At 35.0% G+C, this 17,534-nt stretch overlaps 2 protein-coding genes and 1 non-coding gene across 3 annotated transcripts; 2 read left to right on the forward strand and 1 right to left on the reverse strand.

Annotated features, from left to right (window-relative positions):
* The first annotated feature begins 2,499 nt into the window (after window positions 1–2,499).
* LOC107900093 (uncharacterized) lies at window positions 2,500–3,609 on the forward strand. Its single transcript, XM_016825801.1, has 2 exons — window positions 2,500–2,782; window positions 2,978–3,609. Exons 1-2 carry the CDS (start codon window positions 2,500–2,502, stop codon window positions 3,607–3,609), a joined length of 915 nt encoding a protein of 304 aa, XP_016681290.1.
* A 5,525-nt stretch (window positions 3,610–9,134) lies between these two features.
* LOC107900095 (uncharacterized protein C2F7.02c) lies at window positions 9,135–10,471 on the reverse strand. The gene has a single exon (XM_016825803.2). The coding sequence runs from the start codon at window positions 10,365–10,367 to the stop codon at window positions 9,342–9,344; it is 1,026 nt and encodes a 341-aa protein (XP_016681292.2). The 5' UTR covers window positions 10,368–10,471; the 3' UTR covers window positions 9,135–9,341.
* A 6,719-nt stretch (window positions 10,472–17,190) lies between these two features.
* LOC121218787 (small nucleolar RNA R71) lies at window positions 17,191–17,297 on the forward strand. The gene has a single exon (XR_005915264.1). It is a non-coding gene; the product is annotated as a small nucleolar RNA R71 (small nucleolar RNA).
* The last annotated feature ends 237 nt before the right edge of the window (window positions 17,298–17,534 follow it).

Consider the following 17,534-nt stretch of genomic DNA (forward strand, 5'->3'; position numbering starts at 1 on the left):
GACACCTCATGAATCTTGGGATAATTTTAAATTTCAACCGGTACATTGTTTGCTTTTTGCTATCTTTCCCTCCCGATTGCCTATATAAAGGGGGTTTTGATCCCCCCTAATCCATCATCTCCTTCATCCTTCATCCTTAAACCAAAAATTATCTCCTAAATTGTTTTTTTTGGCTGAGTGTTGAAATTTTTGGATGAAAAGATTAATAATTTATGTTTTACAGAGACAGTGTGATAGTTTTAAGGTGTGTTTGAGTTCACGATTATGTGGTGGCACTCGAGGACCCCCATATTTCATATGCGGTGTAGGGAACAAACCATCACCTTATAAGCCCATCGCATGGCAACTTGGGCTCTAGATCATGTGGTTATATGGTCATGGGTTGAAGTATAAGTAAGGGTTCTAGTTGACGATGGTTATGTCGTCATGTGTTGGAGTATAAATCTGGAGCCTAGTTGAGGGTGGTATATGATCATGATTTCAAGTTTTATGCTACAAGAATAGGATGCTTTATAAACCCTGTACATAAGTTTGAGACCATAATCATAAGGGAAAACTAATGGCTGTTCTAGTATAATTAGTTGATTCTTTTTCTCTATCTCTACCAAAGTAGTATATCCTTAACCTCCCTATTCCAAACCTATGACGGAGTTGGGGGCACGTGGACTTTCATGGGGAGGAGTGACTGTTTCAGTGGAGGAAAGCTAAAGGTCCTTTCTGAGCGAAAGTGGTTGTTGTGATTAAAGAACTCTTTAATAACTACAACCGCTATTAGCTTGACTCAAGTTTTACCTTCTCTCCACCGCCACAGTCACTCCCCCTTGGCAATTCTCTTGCATCCAACTCTGTATAGGTTTTGGAAAATTAGGTTTAGGATACTATTTTTCGTGGAGATGGCAAAAAATAATAAGTTGATTATACTAGAAAGCCCCTTTGTTTTTCCTGATGATTATGGTCTCAAACTTATGTATCGGGTTTATAAAGCATCCTCTTCATGTATCATAAAACTTGAACTCATGACCGCATAACCACTATCAACTGGGCTTCCTATTTATACTCCAACCTGTGAGTGCATAACCACCGTCAATTAGGACCCCGACTTATACTTTAACACATGATCGTATAAGCAACGTGAACTCTGAGCCTGAGTTGCAATGTAATGGTCTTCTAAGGTAATGGTTCCATCTCGACATGACAAATGAAATGTGTGGGTCTCCGAGCACTATTGCATCACCGTTAACTCAAATATACCTTTAAGCTATCACAATGTCTTCCTCAAACACAAACACAATCGTGTATTTCTCCCCAAATTTCCAACCTTAATCTTAAAAAAAAGCCCTAAACCCTTAAAAAAGGTAAAGGAGAGAGAAAATGAAAGTATGTCCAATAGGACACATTTTCATCTAACATGGTAGGAAAACACATCCAATAGGATCCATTTTCAGCTGAGTTGGTAAATAAGTGTGTCCTACAGGACGTTCTTTTAGGCCCCTCAACAGAAATCGCGTTTAGTAGGACGCGTTTTCTCTTTTTCTCTTCAAAATTGACCTATTTCTCTAAATATTTTAGAAGCTGGCTTATTTCCCTATTTTTTTTAAAATTTTATAATTTCATCAAATTTAATCAGAAAAACTTGGTAGAGATTCGATTCGCTAGAAATCTATCTAGAATTGATTTTCTAAGTGCTCACTTCTCTCACATCGATCGATCTATTGTGACTGGATTAAAAATGGAAAAAGATAAAATCAATGTGATGTAAACCGATTTAGCCACATCCACCACTCACTTTCATTTTGATCAAAATCGTTACATAGTGATTTATCTATTTATTACTTAAATCGATAAAGTAAAATGTTGGAAATTGAAATTGATGTTGGTGAGTGTCTACAAAATGCAACATTGATTCGGCCTAAACTGTTGTCTCGAGAAATGCATACTAGTTTAGTAATTAATCAAAAACATGTTCTAGATTGTAATTTTTATAATATTTGTATTGCTGGGTAAAAAAAAAACACCCGTCTCATTACATCATAAGTTATTCAAAATAGAAAGGAGAAAAAGGCTTGGTTTTGAGAATGCTTAGGTTGATAAGATCATGCGGTGTTTCTAATCGGTAAGATACCTCATTAAATGCAACATGGGTCTTTCGGATGTTATTTTTCCTGAGAGCGGTCTTCGACAAGGGGACCCCTTCTCCCCTTACCTTTTTTTTTTATTTTTTATGGAGGCTCTCTCTAGAACGCTTTTACATGCCCAAAGTAATAATATTATTAGGGGTATTAGGGCTAGCCAATATGGCCCTCGTATTAATCACTTGTTCTTCACTGATGATGCCCTTCTTTTTGTGAGAAACAAAATGAGTGTGGTCAATGGTTTTTTTAAATATTATTAAGGAATTTGTGAAAATTTTGGGTCAACAAATAAACGTGATAAATCGATGATTTTTTTAGTCCGAATACCCCTATTGCTCATCGCCATCTTTATGGTGATCTTCTTATGATGGGAGTTGTTGAAAAGTTAGACAACTATCTTAGTCTTCCTCTTCTTATTGGTAAAAGAAAATCTTTAGCTTTTAAGGATATGACTAACCGTTTCTCATGCAGGATCAACAGCTGGTCTAAGAGGCTTCTCTCATATGGAGGCAAAGAAATATTCATCAAAGTAATTTTACAATCACTCCCAACTTATGCTTTTTCGGTTTTCCTTGCTCCTAGGGGCGTTTTAAAGGATATGCAATCCAAAATGAGTCAGATATGGTGGACTAGAAAAGACAAAGGAAAGGGTTGGTCAATGCTTGCTTGAGAGAGAGTTTACCACCCCAAAAGAATGGGCGGTCTTGGCTTTCGTGATATCTGCCTCTTCAACCTAGCTCTTCTTGGGCGACAAGTGTGGAGACTCCTTAACCATAGAGATACGATGTGCTATCAAGTCATAAACTCAAAGTAAATCCCTAATGGTGATTTGTTTCATCCCAAAGCTGTGGAAAAACCATCCTACACTTGGTCAAGTATTAATGCTACTACCAAAGCTCTTAAAGATGGCTTCGGGTGGCAAGTTGGAAATGGACAAAGTATCGACATCAGAAGAGATAACTGGGGCTTTGAAAGCTTAAACGGTGACACGTTGAACCCTAATGTTCTAACTTTGCATGAAAGAAAGGTTAGAGACCTATGGAGCATTGACCAGCGGAGTTGGAATAAAGAGAGGGTGAGGGAGCTTTATGATAGGTTTATGGGGGACCAAATTTTCAATTTATCTCTTAATGGTAAAGAGTCGAATGATAGGGTGGTTTGGTTTCACAACCCTTCTGGCTTCTACACATCTAAAACAGCGTACTCTTGGCTCATTCTCAGACAAATGGGTTTTGGCCCTCATAGAGCCTATTGGAAAATTATTTGGAAGCTTAACACACTCCTGAAAATCCATGTCTTCACATGGCGTGTGGGTCATGAGATCCTCCCCATGAACGATAAAATTGCTTCCATTCGCCATGGCTTCTTGAAAGACTATACGAGATACAGTGCGAGTGCTGAAACACTTATCCATGCACTCAAAGATTGCCCAAATGCCAGGACCATTCTTACTGTTGGAGGGTTTGAAGAAAATTGATTAATATTTGGAGAAATAAAATATAGAAAATGATAAAGAATATAATGAAAGGAGAAATATTTTTTATGGAAGAAAGAAAACACCCTTTCTAATAAATTTTTATTTCACTTACTCTTAAAAATTCTTCATCACATACCACTCTTTATATTGACTATTCATCTACATAAAAAGTTGTGACTATTCATTTACATAACTTAAATGCTATAGGAGTTGTAACTATTCATGTGTATAACGTTTTATCTTCGAGTCTCTTCACTTTTCATATTCACTCTTCATACTCAAGTCTCTTCACTCTTCATATTCAAGTCTCTTTACATTTCTAACTTTTCATAATTTATTTGTGCAAGATTAATTTAATTATGTGCCAACAATGCCTCCATTAAATTAAACTTGCTTCGAACTCCCAACCTTTCAACATTTTTCTTAAAGACTTGTCCACTTAGCGGCTTTGTGAAGATATCAGCCATCTGATCTTCCGTCTTGCAATATTCAACTTGAATATCACCATTATTCACTAGTTCCCTCAAGAAGTGATACCGAATGTGAATGTGTTTTGTCCTTCTATGAAGAACTGGATCTTTTGTGACCGAAATAGTAGAACTATTGTCACAAAACAAAATTGTTGACTTGCTCTGCTTCTGCTTATGACTCTCCAAAATTCCACGTAACCAAATCAATTGACCTCCTACATAAGATGCAACAATATATTCAGCTTCTGTAGTTGAAAGCACCACAACTGATTGTTTCTTTAAGCTCTATGAAACTGCACCACTACCAATGTGAAAAACATAACAAAAAGTTCTTCTGCTATCATCAATGCTTCCTGCTAAATCACTATTCGTATAACCAATGAGATCAACTAATGTATTAGCTTTATAAAAAATTCCATAATCAATGGTTCCCTTCACATATCTCAATATTCTCTTGGCAGCCTCCCAGTGATTGGAGTAAGGTTTCTCCATGAATCTACTCACCAAGCTAACAATAAGGTTTCTCCATGAATCTACTCACCAAGCTAACAACATACACGATGTCAGGCCTTGTCGAGGCCAGATACATCAACTTCCCAACCAAACTTCTGAATATGGTGGAATTGACAAGCTTTCCTTCACCCTGTTTAGATAACTTCAGACCTGTAATGCATGGAGTAGAGACTCGATTCGTATTTTCCATCATGAAATTTTTTAGAACTTCCTTTGCGTAGCTCTCTTGTGAAATAAAAATTCCTTTCTTGGATTGATGAACTTCAATGCCAAGAAAATGATGAAGTTCTCCTAAATCTGTCATCTTAAATTCTGCCATCATTGAGTGCTGAAATTCTTTCAACATCTTCGCATCATTTCCTGTGAAAATAAGATCATCAACGTAGAGAGTATGCTCATATGGACATTTCTGGAATCCACACTTCTGAAAATAAGAATCGATGCGGCTGTACCAAGCTCAGGATGATTGCTTCAACCCGTACAAAGTTTTCTTCAACTTGTAAAATTTTTCTTCTTCTCCTTTTTTGACAAATCCTGGTGGTTGATCAACATAGACTTCTTCTTTGAGAACACCATTCAAAAATGTAGATTTTACGTCCATTTGGAACATTTTCCAATTATTTTGGGCTGCAAGAGAAATAAGTAACCGGACTGTCTCAAGTCTTGAAACTGGAGCAAATACCTCTATAAAATCTTCTCATTCCTTTTGCTTGTATCCTTTTGCAACCAGTCTTGCCTTATACTTGTTGATAGATCCATTCGAATTGATCTTTGTCTTGTACACCCATTTGACTCCAATTTAATTCTTGTACGGCGACAAATCTGTGAGCTCCCATGTATCATTGTTTTCAATTGAGCAAATCTCTTCTTTCATGGCTTTCCTCCATATTTCTTCTTGATATGCATCATCAAAAGAATTTGGATTTTCTCCTGCACAGAAGGTAAAGAATACATCATCATTTTGCACAACATCATCAGTTACATCATATAACTCTTGAATGCTTTTCGTTTTTCGGATCGAGCTGGATGAAGAAGAATTTGATGAAGAACTTGGGGAAGCAGGAAGATTTCCTACTTGAGCTTCATCTTCAGCATTCTCAATTACTGCCTCTTCTTCTTCTTCAAGTTCAAAAGGAAAAATTGGCAAATTTTCCTTTTCAACTTCCATATATTCAAACATGGAATTTCATCAAACCGAACATCTCAGCTTATCACAATCTTCTTGGTCACCGGATTGTACAACTTGTATGCCTTACTTCTTTCACTATAGCCAATGAAAATGCATTTCTCTGACTTGTCATCCAACTTGCTTCTCATTGCATCTGGAATATGAGAGTAAGAAACACTCTTAAATACTCTAAGATGACGAACACTAGGCTTTGTACCATACCACGCCTCATGTGGTGTGCAATTCTCCAAGCTTCTTGTCGGTGATCTGTTTATAAGATAAACAGGAAACAGCTTTAACCCAAAATCTTCTTGATAACCTCTTCTTCTTAAGAAGACATCTAACAATTTCCATAATTGTTCTGTTCTTTCTTTCACACACACCATTTTGCTGAGGTGTATGGCGGATTGTCATTTCATGCTGGATGCCACTATCTCGGCAATATTTCTCAAATTCTTTTGAAAAATATTCACCTCCACGATCTGTCCGCAAGGTGTTAATTTTCAGCCCATAAAGTTCTCCACTTCTGCCTTGAAATCTTTGAATCTCTGAAAAGCCTCTAATTTTTCTTTAACACAATACACCCATAACTTTCTTGAGTAATCATCAATGAAAGAGATAAAGTAACGATTACCTTCCAAAGATGAAACTGTCATTGGACCACAAAGATCTGAGTGAATAAGTTGCAATGGTCTTCTTGCTTTCCACGAGGATTGAGAAGGAAAAGCAATTTTGTGTTGCTTTCCAAGCTGACATGCTTCACAAGCATTATCAAGCCGATCGATTTTTGGTAAACCTCTGACCATCATCTTCCTTGAAAGCATCTCCAAATTTCCATAGTTCAAATGTCCATATCTATCATGCCATAACTTTGAAACTCCTTTATGAGCACCAATAAAGCAAGACATATTCTGATTTTGAATGGTGAGAGAGAAAAGATTATTTGATGCCACTCCAACTCTAGCAACAACCTGATTTTCCTTGACAAATAGCAAGCCATGTCACGAAAATGAATATCATACCCCTTCTTCAAGAGATGCCCAATGCTAAGCAGATTATTTTTAAGACCAGGAACAAAATAAACTTCAGACATTTTCTCTACCCTTCCTTGCTTTATTTTGAACCGCTAACTCACCAACACCGCTAACTTCGAAAATAAATTCTTGTTACTTGTCATACGCTTGCTAGCACCAATGCCTATGTACTAGGCATCATCAATCTCTCCACCATGAGACACGAGCAACAAAGTTTTTTGCTTTTGTTCTTGATTATTTTGTACTATATTAGCTTCATTTTTCTCTTCTTTCTTGTACCAGAATTCACTTGCCAAATGACCAGGTTTGCGACAATGATAACATTCAAAATAGCCATGACCTCTTCCTCTTTGATTTCCACGTCCACGTCCTCTTTGTGATCCTCTAAAATTATGACTTTGGTTGGTTTCTTTCCATCCATTCTTCGTGCTTGCATTTTTAACTCTTTCACGAGCATTTGAGCCTCTTCCTCTAAAATTTCTTCCACTTCCACAACTACGATCTCTCCCTCTTTAATTTTTAAAATCTCCCTTCTTCTCATTTAGAGACAACTTTGACTGGAGTGCTTGATCTAGAACTACTTCCTTCTTCTTCTTGTTTAATCTTTCGTCATGGGCTTGCAACAAACCTGTGAGTTCATCAATAGTCATGGTACTCAAGTCCTTTGATTCTTCAGTGGCTACCACAATGTAGTCAAATCTGGAATCCAAAGAACGGAGGATTTTCTCAACACCACGAATATCATCCATAGTTTCACCATTTCTTTTTAATTGGTTGACTATGGACAAAAACCGTGAACAGTAATCAAAAATTGATTCCGACTCTATTTTTTGCAATCTTTCAAACTCCCGTCAAAGAGTTTGCACCTGAACTCTTTTCACCTTTTCATCTTCTTTGAAAGAATTTTGTAAAATCTCCCATGCTTGTTTTGCCGTGGTGGCCCAATATATTTTTTCCCAAGCCGCTTCATATGATTGAACTCCTTGATATATCCAAAATAAGGCTTGTTGATTTTTCTTCCTTGATTTTCTTAAACTCTCTTTTTGAACTTGTGTTAATCCTTCCTCCTCTTCAGCCTCAAGTTCATTATAACATTTTTCAACAATCTCCCAAACTTCTAGAGATCCAAGAAGAGCCTTCATTTGGATACTCCATTTGCCATAATTTTCTTTTGTTAATTGGGAAATGGATGAAAGAGGAATAGAATTGTTCATTTCAATTGAACAAGGCTCTGATACCAATTTGTAGAAAATTGATTAATATTTGGAGAAATAAAACAAAGAAAATGAAAAAGAATATAATGAAAAGAGAAATATATTTTTTTAAGGAAGAAAGAAAACACCCTTTCTAATAAATTTTTATTTCACTCACTCTTAAAAATTCTTCATAATATACAACTCTTTATATAGGAGTTGTAAGTGACTATTCATCTACATAAGAAGTTGTGACTATTCATTTACATAACTTAAATGCTATAGGAGTTGTAACTATTCATGTGTATAACTTTTTATTTTCAAATCTCTTCACTCTTCATATTCAAGTCTCTTCACATTTCTAACTTTTCATAATTTATCTGTGCAAGATTAATTTAATTATGTGCCAACTAGGTTGTATAACAGGTTACTTATGAAGGATTATGCATGTTGCATCGACTGGATTGAGGATGTTATGCGCGTGTTGGACAAAAAAGCTGTTGTCGATTTCATCACAACACTATGAAATAGTTGGAACAACTGCAATAACCACATCTTTCGGGGCAAGGAGGATGAAGCTAGGGTTGTCTGGGAGAGAGCAAAAACCCTTAGTAATGAGTTTCGAATCCACAACCTGGTTAATGACCCTTTGATTCCGGTTACCCCTGTTTGTAGAAAATGGGAAAAGCCTCCATGCGGGTTCGTGAAAGTCAGTTTCAACGCTATTGTTACTCCTAATAGAATTGGTTATGGGATGATTGTTAGGGACGAACATGGCTTTCTAACCGGAGGGGGTGGGGGTTTTAAAGAGGAAGCTTTGACCGTTGAATGGGCGGAACTCTATGCACTTGAGGAAAGCTTGAAATTGGCGAGTTCAATGAATATATCTTAAAGCTATTTTTGAGATCGACTGCGCCAGTCTAGCAAATAGGGTGAAAAAGCGTGATATGGACATCACTATAATAGGCACTCGCATCAAGGAAATTTATAAAACTATGGAAGATTTTGATTCTGCGATTATTTGTTGGACGAACCGAAAATGTAATATGGTGGCCGACTTTATTTCTAAAGATGCTATTAAAAATTCTTGTAATTGGACCTTTGCGGTGGCTTATCCTGAGCATATCCATGCATTGGTGATTAGTGATTCTATAAATTGAAAGCAGAAAAATGTGGTTTTGCTTATTACACGGAAAAAAATATCTGTAATATTTTTCTGCAAAGTTTGGAAAAGAAAAAAAAATCATCCAAACAGAAGACGTATTGAAACGCTTCCTATCCAGTTTGTGCGTATGCAATTATTCTCACTGATTTGATGTTTTTGATGTACTTAAATGATGTCAGATGATGCCTCTCATAAACTCGGAGGTTGCCTCATTGTATCATTGCCATCTAAATATTGTTTAACCGCATCTCTCATGTCCTTAAAACCATCGTAATTCCTTTCGAAGAACACCATCAGCTTCTCCAATTCCCTGTCTTCTATGTCATCTTCAAATCTTTTTATGCGGATCGCATTTTCAGGTTGCAAAGTGTAGGATTTAGGGTTATCATCAACAATCACAACTTGTTTGAGGTCTCTCCCGATCTTCGACAAGTCCTTAATAAATCTTCCTCGACCTAATTGCTTGCATGAATCTCTATATAAACGGTGAGATATCAAGCCCTTGGGGTCTAGAATATCGAGCAGTAATGAGGCGTACGGCTCAAGCCCAGCGGTGAAAACTACCACCTCGTATTTCTTACTGATTGCTTCCAAGAATTCATCCACCCCGGGTCGTTTCAATACGTAGAAATTCATCCTTAAACCATAAATGCTTGGTTTAATCATGAAATCATATGTTTCCGGAGGTGGGTCTGGACTTGAATGCACTAGGGTCTCGTCCAAATCGAGAACGATGGTTCTCGTTTTGTCTAAAGCTAACGGAGGAAGCAACCGGGTCCAATTTTTTTCTCTCAGTGCAAGAATGTTAGGTAGATCAACACCATCCTTGAATTCAAGTTGAAGTCTAGGGCTCAAATTGGTTTGGCATCTGCCAGCCTCTTCCCGATGGAGGATAACAAAACCTTTCCCTCGGTGTTTTGTACCGTCCAATTTGGAGAAAAACTCAATGAGGCGACGGTGGCATTTTTTAATGGACTTTTTTATGGAAGAAATTACAGAAAAATATTTTCTTTTCAATATAGATGATCTCTTACGCTGATGGTCATTGTTGCGAGGAAGTAATTGACGGCGGTGCTGGTAATCGTAATTACTATCGCGCATGAACTTTTTTTGCATCTTCTTTTCCATCTTCAATGTCATTTCTTGGCTTCGGGTATCGATTTGATGGTGATCGCTAACAATTATTGTGCAGAGAATTACCAAGAGAAAAAACATACAAAAAAGGAGTAAATCCCAAAATAAATTAGTGATGTTGGAATGTAAGAGTTGAGATTGGAGGGGGAGGAGACACAAAGTTTTTGAAGCAATGTTCGGTACAACAGTAGTCTAGTTAGGTCGGAAGTTGAAGCTGGATTTCCAAATCTTTCACCATATTTTCAAAATAAGCTTATTTTTGGGATCCAAATATTTTCCAACAATCAATATTAAACTAGTCTTAAACCTTTCAACGGTTTTGTTGGATAAGGTTGTCACCATATTAAAAGTTAAATAATGCATGACAACAACGGATTAGTTTTCTATCCCTTAACAAAAGAAGTAACTTAACCCAAACATTACGAGGCTTGAACCTGTAGTTGTTATTTAAGAAAATAATCTCGCACTTCCTAGTATTATGCAATGGGAAATTTCAGATTTCATAGAATATTGAAAGGCACAACGCTGGCTTAACACCATCTAAGTCGTACTAATTATAGTTGGGTGGCAACAAGCGTGAACAATCTACTCTCAAGGTCCCATTTTGGTTAACAATTTTAAAATGTTATGACTTTATTAAGAATAACAACTAAAGCCGTATTATCAAAATGATCTCCTTCTTTATTCGTAATCATTCATCTTCAAACTTTCATTAACATTATAACAACAATCATTCAAATTACCAATCGGAGACATTGAATACCAACTAGTTTAGCCAATTATAGACCCTCTCTCTAGGGGTGAGCGTTCGATTGAATTGAGTGAAAATTTTCGAGTTGACGAATACTATTTTATAATCCTAACTTGATTTGAAATTCTTTTTCAAATCCAGTCAAGTTGAATAGAGTTAAATTGTTCGAGTTAAATTAAAAAATTAAACATGTCAAATTAAATATTACTATAGTATAATTAATTTCATATTAAAGTACATAAATTTGAAACCATATATATTTAAAAACATTTTCAAAGCAAAATAATAATAAATACTTTAACATGATAAACTTGAATTATTAATTAACTTATTTAGGTCCTCAAAAGTATTATTCTAGAAAATTTTTCATTTTTTTAAAATTTATTTATTTTTTTGAAATTTTTATAATTTTTTTGAATTTTAAAAATTATTTTGAATTATTTTGTAATTTTTATTGAGAGAGACCAATTTGCTTATGTTCAAACTTGACAGGGACCAAAAGAGTATTTACACGAGCCTTTTATTCGAAATACAAAATTCAACTTGATTTGTACTCGAAACTCAAATTATTTATTCGAGTTGACTCAAATAATTAAAATAACTGTAGCGTGTGAATATGATATGTGAATTGTGCAAGTATACACGTCGAATCAAGTAATAAAGTGATAAGAGAGATCGTCTCCATAGGGGTCAAATTAGGTATAAAACTGGTCTAGTTGTTATAATGAAATTTGATTAATGTTATGGCAAAAACAATAATAAGAATGTAGTGTTAATTTAAAGGAATAATGATATGCGCAATATGTGTAACTGATAAATAATTGGAAATGCTATGGCAATGTAATAGTAAAAATGCAATGGCAATTATGAAAATAATTATATGAATAATATGTAACTGAACAAATAAACAATTAAGGATGCGATGGCAAAAATACTACGACAAGGGATAAGGGGTATACGATGTTGATATGGAATATTGGAATTACTAAGAATCTACCCTTACTATCAAAAATGCCTCGGCAAAATTGTAATCAATCTACTGCTCAAAAGAGTTCTAAAGTGGTATGCTTCTTTTGACAACAAAATCCTCAAGTTACCTTGCTCCTGTCTATAGGCCTTTGATATGGTACCCTGCACTGTTTCTTCTTCCTTCACTCCTTTATTTCTTCTTCCTTAACCTACACCTGCCAAACCACCAAACATAGCCCTACCACTAGTAATTAAAAGTAACAAATAATAATATTAAAGCACGTCCAAGCTTCTTATGCAATGTTCTAAAAATACTAAAATTAGGGGTGAGCAAAACTCGATTCGACTCGAAAAAAATCGAAAAAATTTGAATTTCGAGTTAAACGAATCAAGTTATTCGAGTTAATCGAGTTGTTCGAATCAACTCGAATTTTTTTTTCGAATTTCGAGTTCGAATCGAGTTGAGTTTCGAATTCGAATAACTCGAATAATTCGAATATCAAACTCTAATATTTTACATTTTACCCCAAACTCCCAAACCTTTTTACTTTTCCCTCAAAACTTTTACTCCTTCCCACTTTCCCCCAAAACTTTTATTCCCCTCCCCTCCCAACCCCCCAATCTACCCAAAATCCATTTCCAACCAAAATTTTACTCTCCCATTTATTTTTTCTCAAAATTTTACTCCCAAAAACCCTCAAAACCTTTTATTTTCCCCCAAAATTTTTACTTCCTCCCACTTTTCCCCTAAAACTTTTATTCCCATCCCACCTCCCATCTATCCCAAACCCTCCCCCCTCCAAATTTTTTTTAATATTTTCCCTCCAAACTATTTACTTTCCCTCAAACTTTTATTCTCCAAAACTTTTTATTTTTCCCCTAAACTTTTACTTCTCACCCTTTACTCTCAAATAAAAAATCAAAATTATCCAAAAAAATCACTAAACATAAATAGTAATAATTTTATTTATATCTACTATTTATATTATTAAATTAAATTTCACATTTTATATTATTTATATTATTAAATTGTTTAGTCATATTGAATATTTATATTAAAATTGAATTATTAATTATGCCATAAAATATTCGTGTTAAAATTTTATATTGGTATCAATTTCAGATTTTATTTTTAAAATAACTTTTATTAAAAATCATATTTTTACATTTAATATATTTTTAATTCTAAAATACATAGTGACAAGAATCTGAAGATAATTGAAACAACTAAGCAAGCAAAGAAGCTAATCAATATATAAAAAATTAATAAATAAATTATGAAGTGATGAAAGTTAATAAAAATTTTGATTAAGGTGGACAAATTTTATTACGATGGGTGACAATGGTTACAATGACCCAAAATTATTTTTTAAAATTTAACTCGAACAAATATATTCGATTCAATTCGATTCGAATTCCATCTCACTCGACTCGATTCGAGAAAACTTCAAATAAAGTTAAGATGATAAAATGAGATTCGAAAACTCGATTAACTCGAAAATTTTCGATTCGATTCAATTCGATTCGATCAAATTCTCACCCCTAAGTAAAATAATGTCCTAAAATGCAACTAAGTTCACTTAAATACAAACAATTGACCTAGTCTAAAAGCATAAATTATAACTCTTTTCAAGAGTTATCACACCCCCAAACTTGAGTTATTTATTATCCTCAAGCAAGATATGCATGAATGCATGATTGTAAGAAATATCATAGCAACATAATAACTTTTGCATTGTGAGACCCTTAAGAGAGCATTTTGTACTTCAGTCCTCAGCAATCTTCTGTCTAAAAATTTGATGAAGTTTCATAATCTTATTTAGCAAAGGCAGTGCAGAACATATTGCCATGAAAGAAACAAAAATCCTAAGTATTCAAGCAATTTTCACTATAACAAGTATCTCTTAATGTACTTAGTTCATCTTTTAACTAACTCAACTTTTCATTTTTTCCTGGCCTTATACATACTCAAATACATACATATCCATTTAGTATGCCTATTTATTTATTTATTTTTACTAGAGGATTCAACTCGTCACATGATTCTTTGACTCGACAATTACAATAGAACATACACTAAATTGCCGAATACTCAATCATGTCACGATTTGAATACTCACTCATGAAGTTAAGGCTTTTGACTAAAAAGATGGATGGAGAAAACAACTACCTCCTTAGCTACTCAGCCGTTACTACAGTGGAGTGCCCCTAATTTTCTTTATTACACACTCTTAACTCAAACTCACCTTTCTAGTGAACAACATGATAGAGCAAACAAAGTGGTGCTGACTTACTCGGCAATTCTAAGCATTAGAATATTTGATGGCATTTTTTTAAAGAATTTTCTTAGACATTGCCACTTTATTCATTATTGAGTATTGCATGCTACCGAATATAACTTCAAGAGTCTCTAAGTTTATCAACAGAAACTTAGTATGGATCAATTGTAATCGGAATTAGGACATCCTAATTTTAAGGATCAATTTACAAGAAAACTATCCTAAGATAAAATCCCCTAATCCACTATCACAACTTTCTAACTTTATTGAAGAATTAATCTCATTATTGAACATCACAGACAAAAACACATTCATCATAGTCTAACCAATTCTTGGCAGTCATGCGTTCCATGGCAAAATGAATGATAAGTGAAAAAATATTAAAACAACATGCTCAACTAAATATCTAATGCAGTCTAGATGCACAATACACTCCCAAACCTAAGGGATGCATTATTCTCAATGCATGTACAAATATGAATCATGAATGCAAGAACATATATATGTACATAATGAGATGTAATAAGGGGAGAAAAACTTCCCGAGCTTGGAACTGAATGGTGGAACTTTAATTGCTGCGAGTGGTCTTTCGTGCACTCATTTTATAACGCATCGGCCTTTTAAGTAAATTGAGTGGGACATCCTCCTCTTCATTATCAAATCTAGTGATTTCATCAATAATCAAATTAATCTCACGATCCTGTTCAGTCATCGGTTCAGTAGAAGAAGGTGGAACAGCCGTAGTGTTGTCTACTGGTGGTGCAATTGAGGGATTTTGATTCCTCTTCGTCCCCACAGTTCATCTCAATGCTGACAAACTCTATTTTCTCTGGTTCTTCGTCTGATGCTTTGGGTGCATTCTCTTCATTGGTAGGATTCGTCTCAATGGGCTCTGCGTCACCGACCCATTCCTGTTCTGTAGTTTATTAAACAAAAGAAATGAAATAACTAAGAGAAATTTAAATAAAAAATGAAATAAAAATAAAAAGAATTTTCAAAATGTTGAAGTTAAACATCTTTAAGATCAATGGATTATTTGTCTCGCTCTACATGAGCACCCCAGTAGTGCCTCAAACGTTGTCCATTAACTTTAAATGTGTCCGCCATTTTCATGTCATTGACATCAATAGCTCCATACATATATACATGAGCTACCAAGCATTGTTCATTAAAATTGAAAGGTCTATTTTGCTCCAACAAAGTCCATAAGGGTCTCCGCTTAAATGAATCTTCATCACTATCAGAATTGTTGTGGCAAAATCTTATGAATTCTTCCTCTACTGTTGTTTACACCAAGTTAATTTCTCGACATTCCTCATTCTCATCAGCACATTTCAAGGCATTAAATACATTGAATGTGATCTGCTGGTCATTCATCCTCATGGTCAATTTCCCTTTCAGCACATCAATTAAAGTCCTGCCAGTAGCAAGAAAAGGTCTTCCAAGAATAATTGGCACATCATGGTCAGCTTCATATTCTAAAATAAGAAAATCCGCAAGGAAGATAAATTTATCTACCCTTACCAGTACGTCTTCAATTTTACCTTCCAAATGTGCATAGGATCGATTGGCTAGTTGCAATGTGACTGTTATGGGTCTTGCCTTCCTAATTCCTAACTTCTTAGAAATAGACAGAGGCATTAAATTTATACTCACTCCTAAATTACATAATGCCTTACCAACATAATGATTTACAATGAAACATGAGCTAGTGAAACTCCCCAAGTCCTTTAACTTTGGAGGCAACTTATTCATGAACATTGATGTGCACTTTTCAGTGAGAGAAACAGTCTCAAATTCTCCCAATATATGCTTCTTTGACAATATGTCTTTCATAAATTTAACGTAGTTGAACATTTGCTCCAAAGTTTCTACTAGCAATATATTGATATGGATTTGTTTCAAAACCTCCAAAAATCTTTTGAACTGAATATCCTGCTTGGAATTGTTAAATCGCTAAGGAAAAGGTAAATGTAGTTGTTCTTAAGGTTTCTAATATTGTTTTCCAATGGCATTTCTGTTGACAACCTAATCTAATTCTACCACAGCATTTTTCTACTTACCTTTTTTAGGTTCAGTTTGATTTTTGGATGACTCTGGGATCTTTACATGGTTGTTATTCGAGTTATCCTCTGTTGCTATGGCATCTTGAGCAACATCATCAAGCTGAGTTCTGCTCTAAGAGTGATGGCCTTACAATGCTTTTTCCCTTATGATCTCGAATTCTCAGTATCATTTGACAAAACTCTTTGTGGCCCCAGCCTGACTCTGAATTATGACATCATTCTTGGCCGTATATTATTTGAACAAGTCTTCAATAGATGATGACGATGCCCATGCCTAACCTTACTAAGAATTTTGCCTCGGCATAGAATGATTATAACTAGGCGGTGCACTATTGGCATTCTGTCTTGAGGCATTGTTAAAATTTCCTGCACCTTGATTATTCCAACTAAATTTCGAATGATGCTTCCACCCTGGATTGTAAGTGTTGGAATAGGGGTTATTATTCCAATTAAAATTACCCATGTAGCACACAAATGTTGGGTTTGATGGGCATTCATCAAACACATGGTCTTCACCATAATAAACACACGCTGGCTCGACTGCTTTCATCTCTTGAATTGTAGTTGGTCTCTTCATTATTTTGATCATATTAGTTAAAGATGATACCTGAGCAGTCAATGAAGTGATTGTATGAAGTTCTATGGTGCCAGTCGCTCTTCTGCCAGTCCCAACTTGAGTGGTAAGATACTGATAATCATTGTTGGCAATCTTTCCTAAAATCTCATATGCTTTATTATAAGATTTATCTAATAGAGTACCATTGGTAGAAGCGTCAACTACCATCATTGTATGCACATTCAGCCAATTATAGAATATCTCCATCTTAGTCTAGTGCTGAAATCCATGCATCGGGCATTTTTGAATTAAATCTGTAAATCATTCCCAAGCTTCATATAATGTTTTATCCTCTAATTTTTGAAAATAAGTGAAGTCATTCTTGAGCTTAGAATTTATATTTGGCAGATTATACCGTAGAAAAAATATCTTACAAAAGTCATTCCATGATGCCACTGTTCTCGATGGCAAAGCACTTAACCATACTCTAGCACAAGCTCTTAAAGAATATGGAAACAATTTAAGTCGCAAGGCATCTTCAGGAATATCTTGTTGTCCAAACGAATCACAAACCTCTCAAAAAGGTCTTAAATGTAGTATTGGATCTTCAGTTGGTAGTCCACTGAA

Source organism: Gossypium hirsutum, chromosome D06 (assembly GCF_007990345.1).
Source record: "Gossypium hirsutum isolate 1008001.06 chromosome D06, Gossypium_hirsutum_v2.1, whole genome shotgun sequence".
NCBI lineage: Eukaryota > Viridiplantae > Streptophyta > Magnoliopsida > Malvales > Malvaceae > Gossypium > Gossypium hirsutum.

What these genes read in the sequence shown, in the direction of transcription:
- LOC107900095 (XM_016825803.2), bottom strand. Translation starts at nt 10,367, where the DNA reads ATGTTTTTTCTCTTGGTAATTCTCTGCACAATAATTGTTAGCGATCAC.
- LOC107900093 (XM_016825801.1), top strand. Translation starts at nt 2,500, where the DNA reads ATGGGAGTTGTTGAAAAGTTAGACAACTATCTTAGTCTTCCTCTTCTT. An exon ending in TAGAAAAGACAAAGGAAAGG is followed by an intron (nt 2,783 to 2,977) that starts GTTGGTCAATGC and finishes TTCATCCCAAAG; the next exon opens with CTGTGGAAAAACCATCCTAC.